The sequence below is a fragment of the Geotrypetes seraphini genome, chromosome 3 (genome assembly GCF_902459505.1).
Source record: "Geotrypetes seraphini chromosome 3, aGeoSer1.1, whole genome shotgun sequence".
NCBI classification, from domain to species: Eukaryota; Metazoa; Chordata; class Amphibia; order Gymnophiona; family Dermophiidae; genus Geotrypetes; species Geotrypetes seraphini.
The window spans coordinates 368,885,719-368,900,955 of record NC_047086.1 but is presented as its reverse complement, the minus strand read 5'-3'; the positions used below and the strand labels follow the sequence as shown (position 1 = coordinate 368,900,955).

The window sequence follows — 15,237 nt, the reverse complement described above, 5'->3', positions numbered from 1 at the left end:
TGCCTCCTTCCTATGTCCTTAGTGCCTCCTTACTATGTCCTTAGTGCCCCCAGTGCCTCCTTCCCATGTACTTAGTGCCCCTTCCCATGTCCTTAATGCCCCAGTGCCTCCTTCCTATGTCCTTAGTGCCTCCTTCCCATGTCCTTAGTACCCAGTGCCTCCTTCCTATGTCCTTAGTGCCCCTTCCCATGTCCTTAGTGTCCTCAGTGCCCCTTCCCATGTCCTTAGTGCCCCCAGTGCTTCTTCCTTTGTCCTCCCTCACTGCCTTCCAGCCTTTGTCCTACACCCCACCCCCTTCCCAGAAGATAACCAGCCTATCTCCCTCCCTATCTGCAGCGCTAAAGCCAGCCTGCCTTCCTCCAATGCCGAAGTGTGCCCCCCCCCACGGACTCCACCTGACCAACAGAGGTAAGAATGTCTTCGGACACAGACTAGCCAGCCTACTTCGAAGGGCTTTAAACTAGGTAAGTCGGGGGTGGGTACCCACTTTTACACCGGAGCAGTAAGTAACTATCCTGATGTGGAGAACCAACACTACGCTTCTAAGTCTGAGGTAAGTACCCTTATTGCAAAAGAATCGTTAGGAGACACCTTGATTCAAATGGGGGGCTCACTACAGGAGGTTAGTAAACAGAAAGAGTGGAGAGCTATGTATGTTAACGCACACAGCCTAGGGAATAAATTTCTACAACTAGAAACAGAAATAGTTAATGCAGATCTAGACATAGTAGCAATATCCGAAACATGGTTCACAGACTCTCATGGGTGGGATATAACTATACCAGGGTACAGCCTGATTCGACAAGACAGAGAGGGTAAGTTAGGAGGTGGGGTAGCACTATACATCAAAGAAAACATTAAGACAACCAGGATCACGGATGTCAAGTATACTGGGGAATCTATCTGGGTAAACCTGGCCAGAGGCGGAGAAAAATGCCTGTACCTTGGTGTGATATACAGACCTCCAAAACAATCGGAGGACAAGGACGCAGAACTAATTGAAGACATTGAGAATATCACCTTACGGGGGGAGGCTGTACTATTAGGAGACTTCAACATGCCTGATGTAGACTGGAACACACTATCAGCGACAACTTGTGATAGCAGGAGGATATTAACGTCCATGAAGGGAGTACGGCTCAAACAAATGGTACTAGAGCCCACTAGGGCCCAGGCCATCCTGGACCTGGTACTTACGAACGGGGAAAGCGTCTCAGAGGTTCTCGGTGGGAGAGACGCTAGCCACCAGTGACCATAACACTGTATGGTTTAACCTTAAGAAAGGCTTCCCTAGATCACAAACAAAAACAAGGGTACTCAATTTCCGGGGCACTGACTTCGCACGCATGGGAGATTTCGTCTATCAGACGCTGCAGGTTCAAGAAGTAACTACTAATGTGGAGGCTATGTGGTCAACCTTGAAATCGATCCTTCATGAGGCAACTATCCGCTACATAAAATCGGTAACCAAACAACAAAGAAAAAAGAAACCCCAATGGTTCACAAATGAGGTATCGTGCCTCGTCAAGGAGAAGAAAAGAGCATTTCTCTCATACAAACGCACGGGGGAAAAAGAAGCAAACATTGAATACAGGAAAAAGTCTGCAGCAGTCAAAACAGCAGTCAGGGAGGCCAAAATTCGTATGGAAGAAACTCTAGCAAAGAATATCAAGAAAGGGGACAAATCCTTCTTCAGATACATTAGCGACAGGAAAAAGAACGCAAACGGGATAGTACGCCTTAGAACACCAGACGGGAATTATGTAGAAACAGACTCCGATAAAGCCAAACTACTGAATGATTACTTCTGTTCAGTCTTTACCTGCGAAGCACCAGGGCACGGGCCTCGGCTAGCAGCAAAGCAAGGCATGGAAGACCCATTTCAGAAGTTTGAGTTCACACCAGCTGATGTTTACAAAGAACTGTCAAGACTCAAGGTGAACAAAGCCATGGGGACCCGGACAATCTGCACCCAAGAGTGCTCAGAGAGCTATGCGATATTTTGGCGGAACCATTAGCAATACTCTTCAATCTCTCCCTAAGCATGGGGGAGAGTCCCCCCTGGACTGGAAAACTGCCAACGTGGTTCCTCTGCACAAAAGGGTTGCAGAGCGGAGGCCGCAAATTACAGACCAGTAAGTCTCACATCAATAGTGTGTAAACTCATGGAAACTCTACTTAAAGAGAAATTAGATGCAATATTGGATGATGGGAATCTGAGGGATCCCTGTCAACATGGATTCACTAAGGGCAGGTCATGCCAGTCCAATCTCATCAGCTTCTTTGATTGGGTGACAGGAAAGCTGGACTCGGGAGAGTCTCTGGACATAGTATACTTGGATTTCAGTAAAGCTTTTGACAGTGTCCCACACCGTAGACTATTAAACAAGATGAAATCGATGGGGTTAGGTGAGAAACTAACGGCGTGGGTCAACGATTGGCTGAGTGGAAGACTTCAGAAAGTGGTGGTCAATGGCACCCTCTCTGAGGCATCGGAGGTGACTAGCGGTGTGCCGCAGGGCTCAGTCCTGGGACCATCCCTTTTTAACATATTCATAAGGGACTTGACCCGAGGGCTTCAGGATAAAGTAGCGCTGTTCGCCGACGACGCCAAACTGTGTAATATAGTGGGTGGAAGCAATCCCACGGATGGTATGACGCAGGATCTGATCAAGTTGGAAAATGGTCCACGACCTGGCAGCTGGGCTTCAACGCTAAAGAGTGTAAGGTCATGCATCTCGGCAGCAGAAATCCATGCAGAACATACACCTTGAATGGAGAAACACTAGCTAAGACTTCAGAGGAACGGGACTTGGGAGTGATCATCAGTGCAGACATGAAGGCTGCCAAACAGGTGGAGAAGGCCTCATCCAAGGCGAGGCAAATGATGGGATGTATCAATAGAAGCTTCGTCAGCCGCAAACCTGAAGTCATAATGCCACTGTATAGAACCATGGTGAGACCTCATCTAGAGTACTGTGTGCAATTCTGGAGGCCACATTACCGTAAAGATGTGCTTCGAGCTGAGTCGGTCCAGCGAATGGCCACTAGGAAGGTCTCTGGACTCAAGGGTCTCTCATACGAGGAAAGACTGGGCAAATTGCAGCTGTACTCTCTAGAAGAGCGCAGGGAAAGGGGTGACATGATTGAGACTTTTAAGTACGTCACAGGTCGTGTCGAGGTAGAAAACGATATATTCCTTCCCAAGGGACCCTCGGTCACAAGGGGGCACCCACTCAAACTCAGGGGAGGGAAATTTAGAGGTGACATCAGGAAGTATTTCTTCACAGAAAGAGTGGTGGATCACTGGAACAAACTTCCGACGCAGGTAATCAAGGCCACAAGTGTGCTCGACTTTAAGAATAAATGGGACATCCACGTGGGATCCCTACGTGGGTCGAGCAGCACTCAGACTTAATGGGGTGGGTCAGTAGAGTGGGCAGACTTGATGGGCTGTAGCCCTTTTCTGCCGTCACCTTTCTATGTTTCTATGTTTCTAAAGCCAGCCTGCCTTCCTCCAATACCGAAGTGTGCCCCCCCCACCGTACCCGCCCCCCGCTGCTGCTACCTACCATCTGGCCTACCGCCCGCCTTCAAACACCCCCCCCCCAGTCCACAGCCGCTGCTGCCCGCCGAAACTAAACCAAAAGGAAAAGGGTCCGCCATACATAAACCGCTGAACGCATCGAACGCTGCCACGGGAGCTACAGATCACGGAGGCAGGGATCACGAAGTTGTAAGTGCGCATGCGCGCTTAGGGTTTTATTATGATAGATTATTAATGCATGATTGTTAACTGAGTCAAGCTCCATTTCAATAGAGATGACCAACTCTATAAACTTAAGTTTTAGTTTAGCAGAACACCTGGGTGATAACCAATGACAACAGGAAGGAGCTCTTCGAAAGCTTAAAAAACTAGAAAAGGCTACTCTAAGCATACATGTACCATCCCACACAGCACACCTTTGAAAAAAACTTTTTCTAGATGTTTCTGGACACACAGAAAGCTACTCTGCCTCGCTGCAATCAAATAAAATTTTTTCTGCATAGTCTTAATTATCAATATAGTTTTGATTTCAAGTAAATATTGAGAGTTTGAATTTTCAAATACCTGTAGTGTTTCCCTGGAAACATATGCAATTTGCTGTTCAGAAAGGGGTCCTGTCACTGTAAGAAAAGAAAAAAAAAAAAAAAAGATTTAGTGATACAGTAGAATTTACAGTAGAATTTTATTGTGGTGACTATTAGTACCCAAAAAGCCTTTAGTTTTTCATTTAAATATAAGCATATGCTATATATTTTTGTTATCTTTAAAATGCTTTTACTAGACACTGATCTAAGAATAGGACAGATTATTCGATGAAAACACTAAGGGCTCCTTTTACAAAGCTGCACTAGGGCCTTAACGCGCGGAATAGCGCACGCTAAATTGCCACGTGCGCTAGCCGCTACCGCCTTTGTAAAAGAAGCCCTAAGAAATGGCTAGACATACTCTAACAGTCCATACAAAGCAGCTTGTATCAACTTATCAGAGCTCTCAATACCAAACAATTTATGTAAATTTTTGTTAAGTCTTCAGAATGTGCTGTCCACCAGACTCCAGAAACTTCACCATTCTATTTTAAAAGTGTTTCCATTAATTTGCTTACCACAGAAATCAGATTTACTGGCCTGTAATTCCCTACTTCTTCCTTACTTCCACTTTTATGGAGAGGGACCACATCCGCCCTTCTCCAGTCCTCTGGTACCAGTCTCGACTCTAGAGAAGCATTGAAAAGGTCAGTCAGCGGAGCCACTAGTACCTTTCATAAATTCCTTCAGCACCCTCGAATGAACACCATCCGGCCCCATCGCTTTGTCTATTTTTAATTTAGCTAGCTCCTCACGAACACAATCCTCTGAAAATCAATCAGGGTCTACCACTACTCTACCCCTAGTCATGTTTGTCTTCTGCGGTTCCGCTCCCAGAACGCCAAGATACTCCAAGCGCTGAGACAGAGTCAAACGGCTCTTAGACAGGTTGCCATCCAGCCCAGGGACAGCAGAAACTCAACAACCTGAGTCGTAACCCAGGAACTCTCCTAAAATGACTTTGTGCGAATCAACCAGTCGTTCAGATAGGGGAGTACCAGAGTGCCCTCCTTGCGTATGGCTGCCGCCGCCACCACCACCATAATTTTGGTGAAGGTCCGCAATGCCGTGGTCAGACTAAAGGGAAGTGCACAAAACTGATAAGGCTCTCCCAAGATCATAAAGCAAAGGAATCGCTGCTGGGATGTCCAAATGGGAACATGCAGGAAGGCCTCCATCAGATCGAGAGAACCTAGGTACTGTAGTCACTCAAGGCCTGAACCAGTTTATCCAATACCTCCCCAGAAAGAAAGGAGTTTCCAAGTTTCCTTCATACTTAATATACTGTCTATTAGAGACGGGGGAAAAATTTATCTCCGTCACTGCCCCGTCCCCGCAACCACCAACCCTGTCCCCGTGACCACTGTCTCCACCCCGTTGCATCCATACAAGCCTCAGTACTACAATATTTAGCTTATTCCTTCCTTATAAATCAAGTTCTGGCTGCTGAACTAGAGAAAGAGATGTTCAGCTGGAAGGCTGTTTATAAATTTTTAGCAACACAACCAATATACTACTTTATCCTAAAGCAAAAAAAAAAATATATATATATATAAATATAAATTTTTCTATCTTTATCTGATTTCTTACCTTGTCTGATTTCTGCTTTCCTCATGTTCTCCTCATTCATTTCCTTCCATCTACTGTCTGCCTTATCTGTCTCTTCCATATGCTCTGTTACTATGCCTCTCCCTTCCATCTCTCCCTCCACCTCCACCCCAATTGATCTGCCACCCATCTTCTTCCCTCCGCTCCCCCCATAGTCTGGAATCTCTCTCTTTCCCATTTCCTTTCAGCGTCTGTTCCTCCCCACCCCATCTTCTCCAGTTCCCTTCAGCATCTGTTTCTCCCCACCCCACCTTCCCCAGTTCCCTTCAGCATCTGTTTCTCCCCACCTCACCTTCCCCAGTTCCCTTCAGCATCTGTTTCTCCCCACCCCACCTTCCCCAGTTCCCTTCAGCATCTGTTCCTCCCCACCCCACCTTCCCCAGTTCCCTTCAGCGTCTGTTCCTCCCCACCCCACCTTCCCCAGGTCCCTTCAGCGTCTGTTCTTTCCACCCCCACCTTTCCTTCCTTTCTCCCTCCCTGCTCCTTACCTTCGCAGCAGGCAATTTCTCTAAATGAGCTTCCTACCAGCAGCCGGAGCGTTGAAATTGCGTGTGGCTGCAGGAAAGGTCGTCTCTGATGCAACTTCTGGTTGCGTCAGAGATAACCTTTACGAGGCGATGAATGGCCTTCTCCCCGTACCCGCGACAACCAATCCTTTTCTGTATCCCATTTCAGTGGGTTACCCGCGGCTATCCACGGGTAACAGCCACCGTGTCATTCTCTATCATCTATCAAGGGTTACCTAGATTGTTTACAATACTAAATTTTTTTAAAAAGAGGAGGCATTCATAGTTAAAATATCAAGGACTGAACAGACAAAGATATATGGTAACAAAGGGGAGTAAAGTACATTGAGATAAAATAAATTAAAAGGGAGGCATAAAGGGGTGGGGATAGCGCTTCATAAAAGCGGCTCTTGAGTATTACTCTGTTTGGTCACGAGTGTTGAAGATTTTATCATATCTGGTAGGCATCCCTAAATAGGAAGGTCTTAATTTACATTTGAATTTGTCAAGGGATTCTTCAAGTCTAATATCTGATGGTAGAGCATTCCATAGGGAGGGGGCTGTGATAGAGAATATAGTACTGCACATATGGAATAGTTCTCTTATGGATGGGATATTAAGTAAATTTTGATTGTTGGATCATAAGGCGCATGATGTGGCATAGGGAATAAGGAGTTTGTCGAGAAAGGCTGGAGGCTGGAGAATATATTTGTTTAATCTTAAAGACAAGTAGAAGAATTTTGTATGTTCGATGTGATATAGGAAGCTAGTGTGTCTCGTGGAGTAAAGGAGCCCTGAAAGGGAAACTTACTGAGCTTAGCTTTAGATGCCACATCCACTGACCAACCCTGAAGCTACAGGGTTTGGCAGGTAGCTACTCCACGAGCCATGGACTTGGCTGAGGCACGAAAAAGATCATACATGGCATCAGAGATATAAGAAGCTCCCAGCGCAATCTTACCCACTTCCTGATCCACCAATGACCAGTCAGCGGACTCGCTCAGAGCACCGGAAACCAGCCCGGGCTACCAGACTACCATAAATCGCTGCCTGGACAGCTAGGGAAGCCACAGCAAAAACTTGTTTAAGAAGAGCCTCCATTTTATGGTCCCGAGGGCTTCTCGGGGCCGAACCGTCTTCAACCAGCAGGGTATGTCTGCACACGAAAGTAAGACCACCGCATCAACCACAGGAGAATAAAATGTGTCTATATTGCCATCAGGGATAGGGTAGAGTCATGGTATGTCTTCACATGATAGCCAAGACCACCGCATCAACCACAAGAGACTTAAAGGTATCTCTATTACCATCAGGGATGAGGTAGAGTCTTGCCATGGACCGCGCCATGCGAAAAGGTGCATCCGGAACTTTCCTCTGAGCATGCACTATATCCTGAATATCCTGATGCATAGGGAAAGAGCGGGATGTTGAGCGGATCCCTTTCAGGAAAAGGTCCACCACACGAGGGGGTCCTTAGTTTCCTCTTCAAAGTGTAAAACCAAAGACCACCTGAAGAATTAGCTTCTGCCATGCGTCTCAGTAAAATATGTGAACATATCCGGCCAGGTCCTCAACTGGTTCCAAGGGTTCCTAAGAAATAGATCCTACAGGGTAATCAAGAATGACACCTTCTCATATAGCTGGGACAACACCTGCGGTGTGCCGCAGGGCTCCCCCCTGTCCCCCACCCTATTTAATATCTACCTTGCCTCCCTGGGAAACCTCCTACATAGCCTTAAGCTCGAATTTTTCATCTATGCAGATGACATTACAATAGCCATCCCTCTAACCAGTTTCACACCAGAACTACTCGCCTACATTACAAGCATACTCAATCAGATTGAACTCTGGATGTTATCATACAGACTAAAACTAAACCCTGACATAACTAAATTCTTCCTAGCCACCCCCAAAGACAAAATCAAAGACACCACAATTCAAGTGAAAGGAATGGATTTCCCCCTCAAACAAACCTTAAAAATACTAGGAGTCACGCTGGACAAACATTTATCCCTAGAAAATCACACCGATCTCACAGTCAAGAAAAGCTTCTCGGTACTCTGGAAACTTCGCACCATAAAAAAATACTTCTTTCCGCCTACTAGTACAATCCTCCATTCTCAGCATACTGGACTACTGCAATATCATTTACTTGAGCTCCACGAAGAAAACCACCAGGAGACTAAAAATGATCCAGAACACCGCCGTCCGCCTCATTTTCGGCCTGAACAAATGGGAACACATCACCCTGTTTTACCACCAACTACATTGGCTGCCATTCGAAAGCAGAGTCCTATTCAAGTTCGCCTGCTTCTGCTACAAAACAGTATTTGGTTCATCGCCAAGATACATCAATACTCATTTCAATCTGAATTGCACCAATAAGAAATCCTGCAGAATCCAGCTGTTCACCTTCCCCTCTCTAAAACTATGTCATCTCAAAAGATTCCTAGACAAAACCTTCGCCTTCCAGGCGGCTAAGCTGAACCCATGGCTAGCCCAAATAGTACTCGAGGCTCCCACCTATCTCGGCTTCAGAAAATTACTCAAAACGCACCTATTCCGCGAACAGGACCCTTAATCTCCCCCCTACTCCAGCAATAAATCCTCACCCCCCCTCTTGCTCTTCTCCTTCCTTCTTGATCTCCCTTTCTCTACCTTACCTTCTATCCTCTCCCTCATTGCTGCTTGCATTTCTGATAAAATGTTTGTAAATCTGCGTGTCATTGCGGATCTTAATTAACTGATGTAAACCGCCTAGAACTCGCTGGGTATGGCGGTATATAAGAATAAAATTATTGTTATTATAATTATATCCGTCCTTGTCAACCGGTGCCTCTAAAAAGTCTCCATCCAAAAACTTAGGCCTCCCCAGACGGATCTGTAAGATTCTCAAATCCAAGTCCTCATCCAGAGAAAACTGATCAGCCATAAAAGAATCCTCATCCCAAGATGCCTGTGGACAATGGCTGAGGTGGCTTGACAGAGGCCGCAGTAGTAGAAGGAACTGACCCCTGGCACTGAAGCAGGACTTCCAACCACCTGTAAATAAGTCTTGCACATGGCCAACATCAATTCAGGGGGAGAAAAACCCTGGCGGCAACACAGCAGACATGTTAGGAGCTGAAGATGCATAAGACCTGTTCTGCCTTTCCAAGACAGGAGGAAGGTCGCCTGAGGCCTTGGGCAAATTAGACACACTTCCCGCCAAAACTGAGGGAAGGGCCATCAATAAACTGTCACCAGAAAAACAAACATGGCACCGAATCCAACTGACTGCCGACAGTTGAGGAAATCCCGGCATGGGTGGCAGGAGAAGTCTGGGGCTCACCCTTGCACATGCAAAAGAAAACCTAGCATGCTGACACCCGAAGCCGGGAACTCCCTTGGGGCAGACAGAACATTTTGTGCACGCGCCAGCCACATCCACCACATGATGCCCACAGAAAACGCACTTTTGCTGCTTTTTTTGAAGTACTCATAATGAATGTGCCAAAATCCCGCACACAACAAAGCCGTATAAAAACGCCTACCTCAGGCCTTTTTTTTTTTTTTTTTTTTTAATAAGGTCCCTTTTATTGCTTGGGTCTTCAAATTTTTATTTTTATTCCTTCTCACAGCTTACCAGCTGTATCAAGAAAAGGCAGACCCCCACAGACACTGTAAACCACAGGTGTCAAAAATTCAAGGCCCACGGGCCAAATCCGACCAACCGGGCCGTACGATGCGGCCCGCGGTGCGATGCGACATTTTCATTGCCACCCCCGATATTATCGGCTCCCTCCTCCTCACTGCCATGAGCAGCGGCTCCTACGCGCATCTTGCACCCGAACCAGAAGCCTTCTCTCTGACGTCACAATGTTTCCGGATGAGGCGCAGGATATGCGAGGAGCCGCTGCCCGTGGTTTTGTGCACACTGCGGCAATGAAGAGGGAGCCGGCCAGAAGATAACGCCAGGAGCAGCAATGAAAACACTGCATCACACCGTGTGCCGCATAAATAACCAAGTGGGTGCCAGCCAGAAGGTAAGACACCCACCAGAGAGTGGCACCTACAGTGTTTCCCTGAAAATAAGACCTATCCCGAAAATAAGCCCTAGCAGGATTTTTGGGGTAGGTCTTAATATAAGCCCTACCCCAAAAATAAGCCCTAGTCCCAGGATTCGCCGGCAGTTCCCCTTCCCTCCCTCCCATCCCTTGTGAAGTAGAACCCTTGAGCGAGCACTGCCCCCCCCAGCACCCACCCCCGCCGTGCAGCCGAACCCCCATCCTTCCCTCCATCCCATCCAAAACCCGCCGACTGCGAGTGAGCCCTAGTACATACCTGCCTAAGCAGCGTCGGGCTGGCAGCACTCTAAAGAGGCTGCTTTGGCCTTGTCTGCCCGTGAAGTCACTCTGCCACATTACTGATGATGTCATCAGTAACGCAGCAGAGTAAATTCACAGGCAGACAAGGCCAAAGCAGCCTGTTTAGAGTGCTGCCGGCCAGACACTGCTTAGGGAGGTATGCACTAGGGCTCGCTCGCGGTCGGCGGGATTCGGATGGGAGGGAGGGAAGGATGGGGGTTCGGCTGCGGGTGCTTTGGGGGGGTGCTCGCTCAAGGGTTCTGCTGCACAAGGGGTGGGAGGGAGGGAAGGATAGAAGCTGGGCAAGGGTCCTGCTGCACGAGGGAGGGGAGAAAGATGCTGCACATGTGGGGGAGAAAAAGAAAAGAGGAAGAATTGGGGTGAAGGAAAGGAAGAGAGATATGATCATGTACATACCCCGAAAATAAGACCTAGTGCGTTTTTTGGGCCTAAAATTAATATGGCACTGTCTTATTTTCGGGGAAACACGATAGTTGAGGCATAGCATGAAGGGAAGGAAACACCAAAGGTAGGGGGAATGATTTTATTTTCAATTTAGTGATTGAATTGTGTCAATTTTGAGAATTTACATTTGCTGTCTATATTTTGCACTGTTCAGGAAGAAATGCATTTGTTTCTTTTCTTCTGGGGTTAATTTCTAAACATTTTTGAGGATATTTTTGAATAAGATGAGAACAGTGAATTGTTATGCTCTTGCTTTTTAGGAGACCAGCCTTAGGGAAACTTAGGGCATAACATTCTCCATACTGAAGTTACTGATGGACTCTCAAAACTGCAACAATACATACTACTTATGACTAAGTTAAGTGCCTCTTTTTTTTGTTGTTGCTTTATACATATTTGAGCTTTAAGTCTTAATAGTTCAAGACATAGCATTTTAAACTAAGGAAATGAAGAAATTTAAATGAAAAATTAGATAGCCTTATAATTGGTGAACCAACAAGGATTTAGTACATAAAGCTTAGGTAGTAATGACTTTCTTTGAACTGAAGAGTGGTACTGCTGAGTTTTTAAATTAGCTCTTACAATGATTGGACTTTATCTGCTATTGTGTGTGCTTTATTCTATTCATTCAGTTTTTCTATGCCATTCTCCAGGGGAGCTCAAACGGTTTACATGAATTTATTTCAGGTACTCAAGCCTATTTCCCTGTCTGTCCTGGTGGGCTCAAATTACTAATCTAATGCAGTGTTTTTCAACCTTTTTTGGGCAAAGGCACACTTGTTTCATGAAAAAAATCACGAGGCACACCACCATTAGAAAATGTTAAAAAATTTAACTCTGTGCCTATATTGACTATATATAAAGTAATTCTCTTGAATAGGAATCAAATAAACACAAAGAAAGTATTTTATAATGCTGCCACCGCCAACAACACCGTTGGCGGCGGTGGCACTCAAGTGGCTAAAGAGACGCAGTTTGCCGGCCTAGGGACAACACTGGAGGGTGGCCAGCTGTGCACCCCCTTGGGACGTAAACCCGGGGTGGGGCAAACCGCCCCCCCCCCCCCACCCTGGTATGCCACTATCTGTACCTCACTCCCTCCCTATGACCAAAAATTCTCCTTTCTTCTATTCCCCGTGTACACAACCATCTCTTTCCCTCCCTTCCTCTTTCCAAAGTCCATGCCTTCTGTGTCCAAACACTCATTCCCTCCCCCACCTCAGCATCTCTTTCCCTCCCTTCCTCTCTCCCAAGTCCATGCCTTCTGTGTCCAAAAACCCATTCCCTCCCCCACCTCAGCATCTCTTTCCCTCCCTTTTTCTCTCCCAAGTTCATGCCTTGTGTCCAAAACGCACTCCCTCCCCCCCTTTTGTGTTCCGTGTTTGCCTCCCAGCCCATCTTTGCAACTTTCTCAGCAAAACGAAGCTCAAGCCGCGAGGCTTGTCTTCTGCTTCCTGTCTGCCCTGCCGCACACAAATAGCCGAACGGAAGTATTCTCCGACGTCAGCACTGACGTCGGAGGGCAGGCTTTGCTTAAGCCCTCCCTCCGACGTCAGCGCTGACATCGGGGAACGCTTGCGATCGGTTATATGTTAGCTGCAGGGCAGGCAGGAACAGAAGACGAGCCTCGCGGCTCGAAATGTATTGAACTCCGCGGGTCCCCCGTCCAGCTCTCTCCTGTCCACGTGGGGCGGACCGCCCCTCTCCCTAGACTGGTGGTACTGCCCTGATGGCGGCCCTGACCGTACGGCACACCAGGCAACAATCTCGCGGCACACTAGTGTGCCGCGGAACAGCGGTTTGAAAAACACTGATCTAATGTACCTGGGACAATGGGGGGGATTGAGTGACTTACCCAGGGTCACAAGGAGCAGGGTGGGTTTGAACCCACAATGCTGTAGCTTTAACCACTGTACAGGGAGCAAATGTAATTTAGTGACAAACAGAAACATGGGCACACCTATGGGCACTGCACAAAAAACATGCAGCTGTATTATGTAGTGTCTGGAGTCTCTCAAGTTGACTGAGCAATCCAAGCATAATAGCATTGCAACAGACTGGAGTGGATAAAGATCAAGGTAGTCAAAATATGCAGGAAAAGCTAAAATATCATCCAACAGAAATATGCACTAATGCAGTGATCCTCAACTAGACTACTAGAGTTGCTAAAAGACTCATAAAAATGTTAAACAGGGAGAAAAGAAAACAGCTCTGTAGACCATCACAAGAGAGATGACAACAAAGCGAAGAAACAGAGGTTGCCACTGAGACTCGATTACAGCCTTCACCAGGCACTGGCTACCCATCCCATCACGAATAACCTTCAAAACTTCATGCATCATTCACTGCATAATTTACGGAAACTACGCGGCTCCTCTCATCCAGCTCTTCTCCAAGGCATGGTCTACTTCCCGCAGAACCCTCAACAAAATACTTCTAAATCTTCCCTTTCACAAAAAAATCTTCAATACAAACGTGTTTTCCACTCCATGTTCACCTTTCTAGGAGTAAAAACTTGGAATGACCTTACAGAAATGACCAGAACAGAACCTAATCACACCATATTCCGGAAGAAACTGAAAACTCATCTATTTGACACTTAATCACCATATCCTCTCCTCCCCCTCCACACACACCCTCCTTCCTACCTTTTCTCTTCTCCCTTTCCCCTCCTTCTCCCTTCTCCATCCTTGCCCATCTCTATAAGTCGCCTTGAGCCTGCCTAGGTATGAGTGATGCAGAAATAGAAGATTAGAACAAATGATCCTGGAGAAAGAAGGAAAAGTAGGCAAACACTAATCCCTTTAACGCAATCTCAGAAAAGCAAGCCAGAAGAAAAAATGGTCAACCAGGTCAAAAGTTGCAGATAAGTTCAGACACACCTGTAGGGCAATCTGACCATTATCAATCCAGCTATATGGATCTCACTCAAAACAGAAGTGACCACAAATTGCATACTGTGACCAGCTATGATGTAGCTTCTTGTTTCTGGGACTGGTAAGGTCAGCAGCGGTGTGCACAAGACAATGCCCCCACACATGCCTTCTGTTTGTTGTTGCTGCTTCCACAGGTCTGCAGGACAGTGGCGGTAGTGGCAGTGGCAGCAGCAACAGACCTGACAGGGGATCTATAATCAAGTGAATGAACAAGAGGAAGAGGAAAGGGAGACAGAAGGAGTAATACTGGATGGTGGTGGTGGGGAGGACTGGACAATGCTGAATTAGTGGAATAGAAATGGACATTACTGAATGGTGGTTATGTCGGGGTGGGGAGATAAGACGATACAGGATGGTGAGGGAGAGAGAAAACAAAAGGGCGATAGGGGAAGACAGGTAGGCCTTTCACCTGCAGTGTCAGCAAAAAGCGGCGACACCCATGAGGATAGAGATGTCACCGAAGCCATACTCAGGCTAAAAAATTATAAACCTGAGTGTGGCTCCAGCAACATCTTTATCTCCCTAACCATCTCCACTTTTTGCTGTTTATATTTTCTGCAAAATGTTTTGTTCATCTCCTATTTCTCTTCTTAATATAGCAGTGTACTAGAAAATAAGTCCATCTGTTGGCAAGTTTATATGATTAATCTTGTAATTAAAAACTTTATGATTAATCAAGTGATTAAAAAATTTAAAAGATGTACAGTCCTAATGATTAGCAATGAATCAGGTGCAGAATGACTCACTCTTAGAATAGAAGTACTGGGCCAGCAGATGGCATTAAAGATAATGTGCTACCAGAATTTTGGTGAGTCAGGTCTAAAATAATAGCAAAAAGTTTTGTTTAGCAGGATTGGAAAAAAATTGATCAAATTTATAACACAGACCTTTATGGCAGCTTTTAAATAAAAGTTATAAGAATGCCAGAATGCCTTGCAAGTCTACATAAGTGAGAGGGCATACAATACAACCTTTTGCATCCCACAATTTTTGAAAGAACACAAACTAAAACTGAGCCCAGACAAAACAAAATTTATACTTCTTGAAAAAAACAAAACCTCAACCATAACAAACCTAGTAATAAACTCCTTCACATACCCCATTCAACCCACCCTAAGACTTCTGGGAGTGATGATAGACAGAAGCTTACCATGCAACCACAAATCAACAAAACAATACAGAAATCATTCGTGGTCATGCAAAACTTAAGGCAAATCTGAAAATTCTTCAACAGAAAACAATTCC

The 15,237-nt window shown here is 46.1% G+C and overlaps 1 protein-coding gene across 8 annotated transcripts in view; it reads right to left on the bottom strand.

Annotated features, from left to right (window-relative positions):
- MAP4K3 (mitogen-activated protein kinase kinase kinase kinase 3) overlaps window positions 1–15,237 on the bottom strand; it is a 294,708-nt gene that overhangs the window by 223,209 nt on the left and 56,262 nt on the right. For all 8 annotated transcript variants that reach the window (XM_033936081.1, XM_033936082.1, XM_033936076.1 and 5 more), the window contains one exon: window positions 4,112–4,167. In XM_033936081.1, coding sequence (XP_033791972.1) covers window positions 4,112–4,167 — 56 coding nt within the window. The remainder of the gene's footprint in view (window positions 1–4,111; window positions 4,168–15,237) is intronic.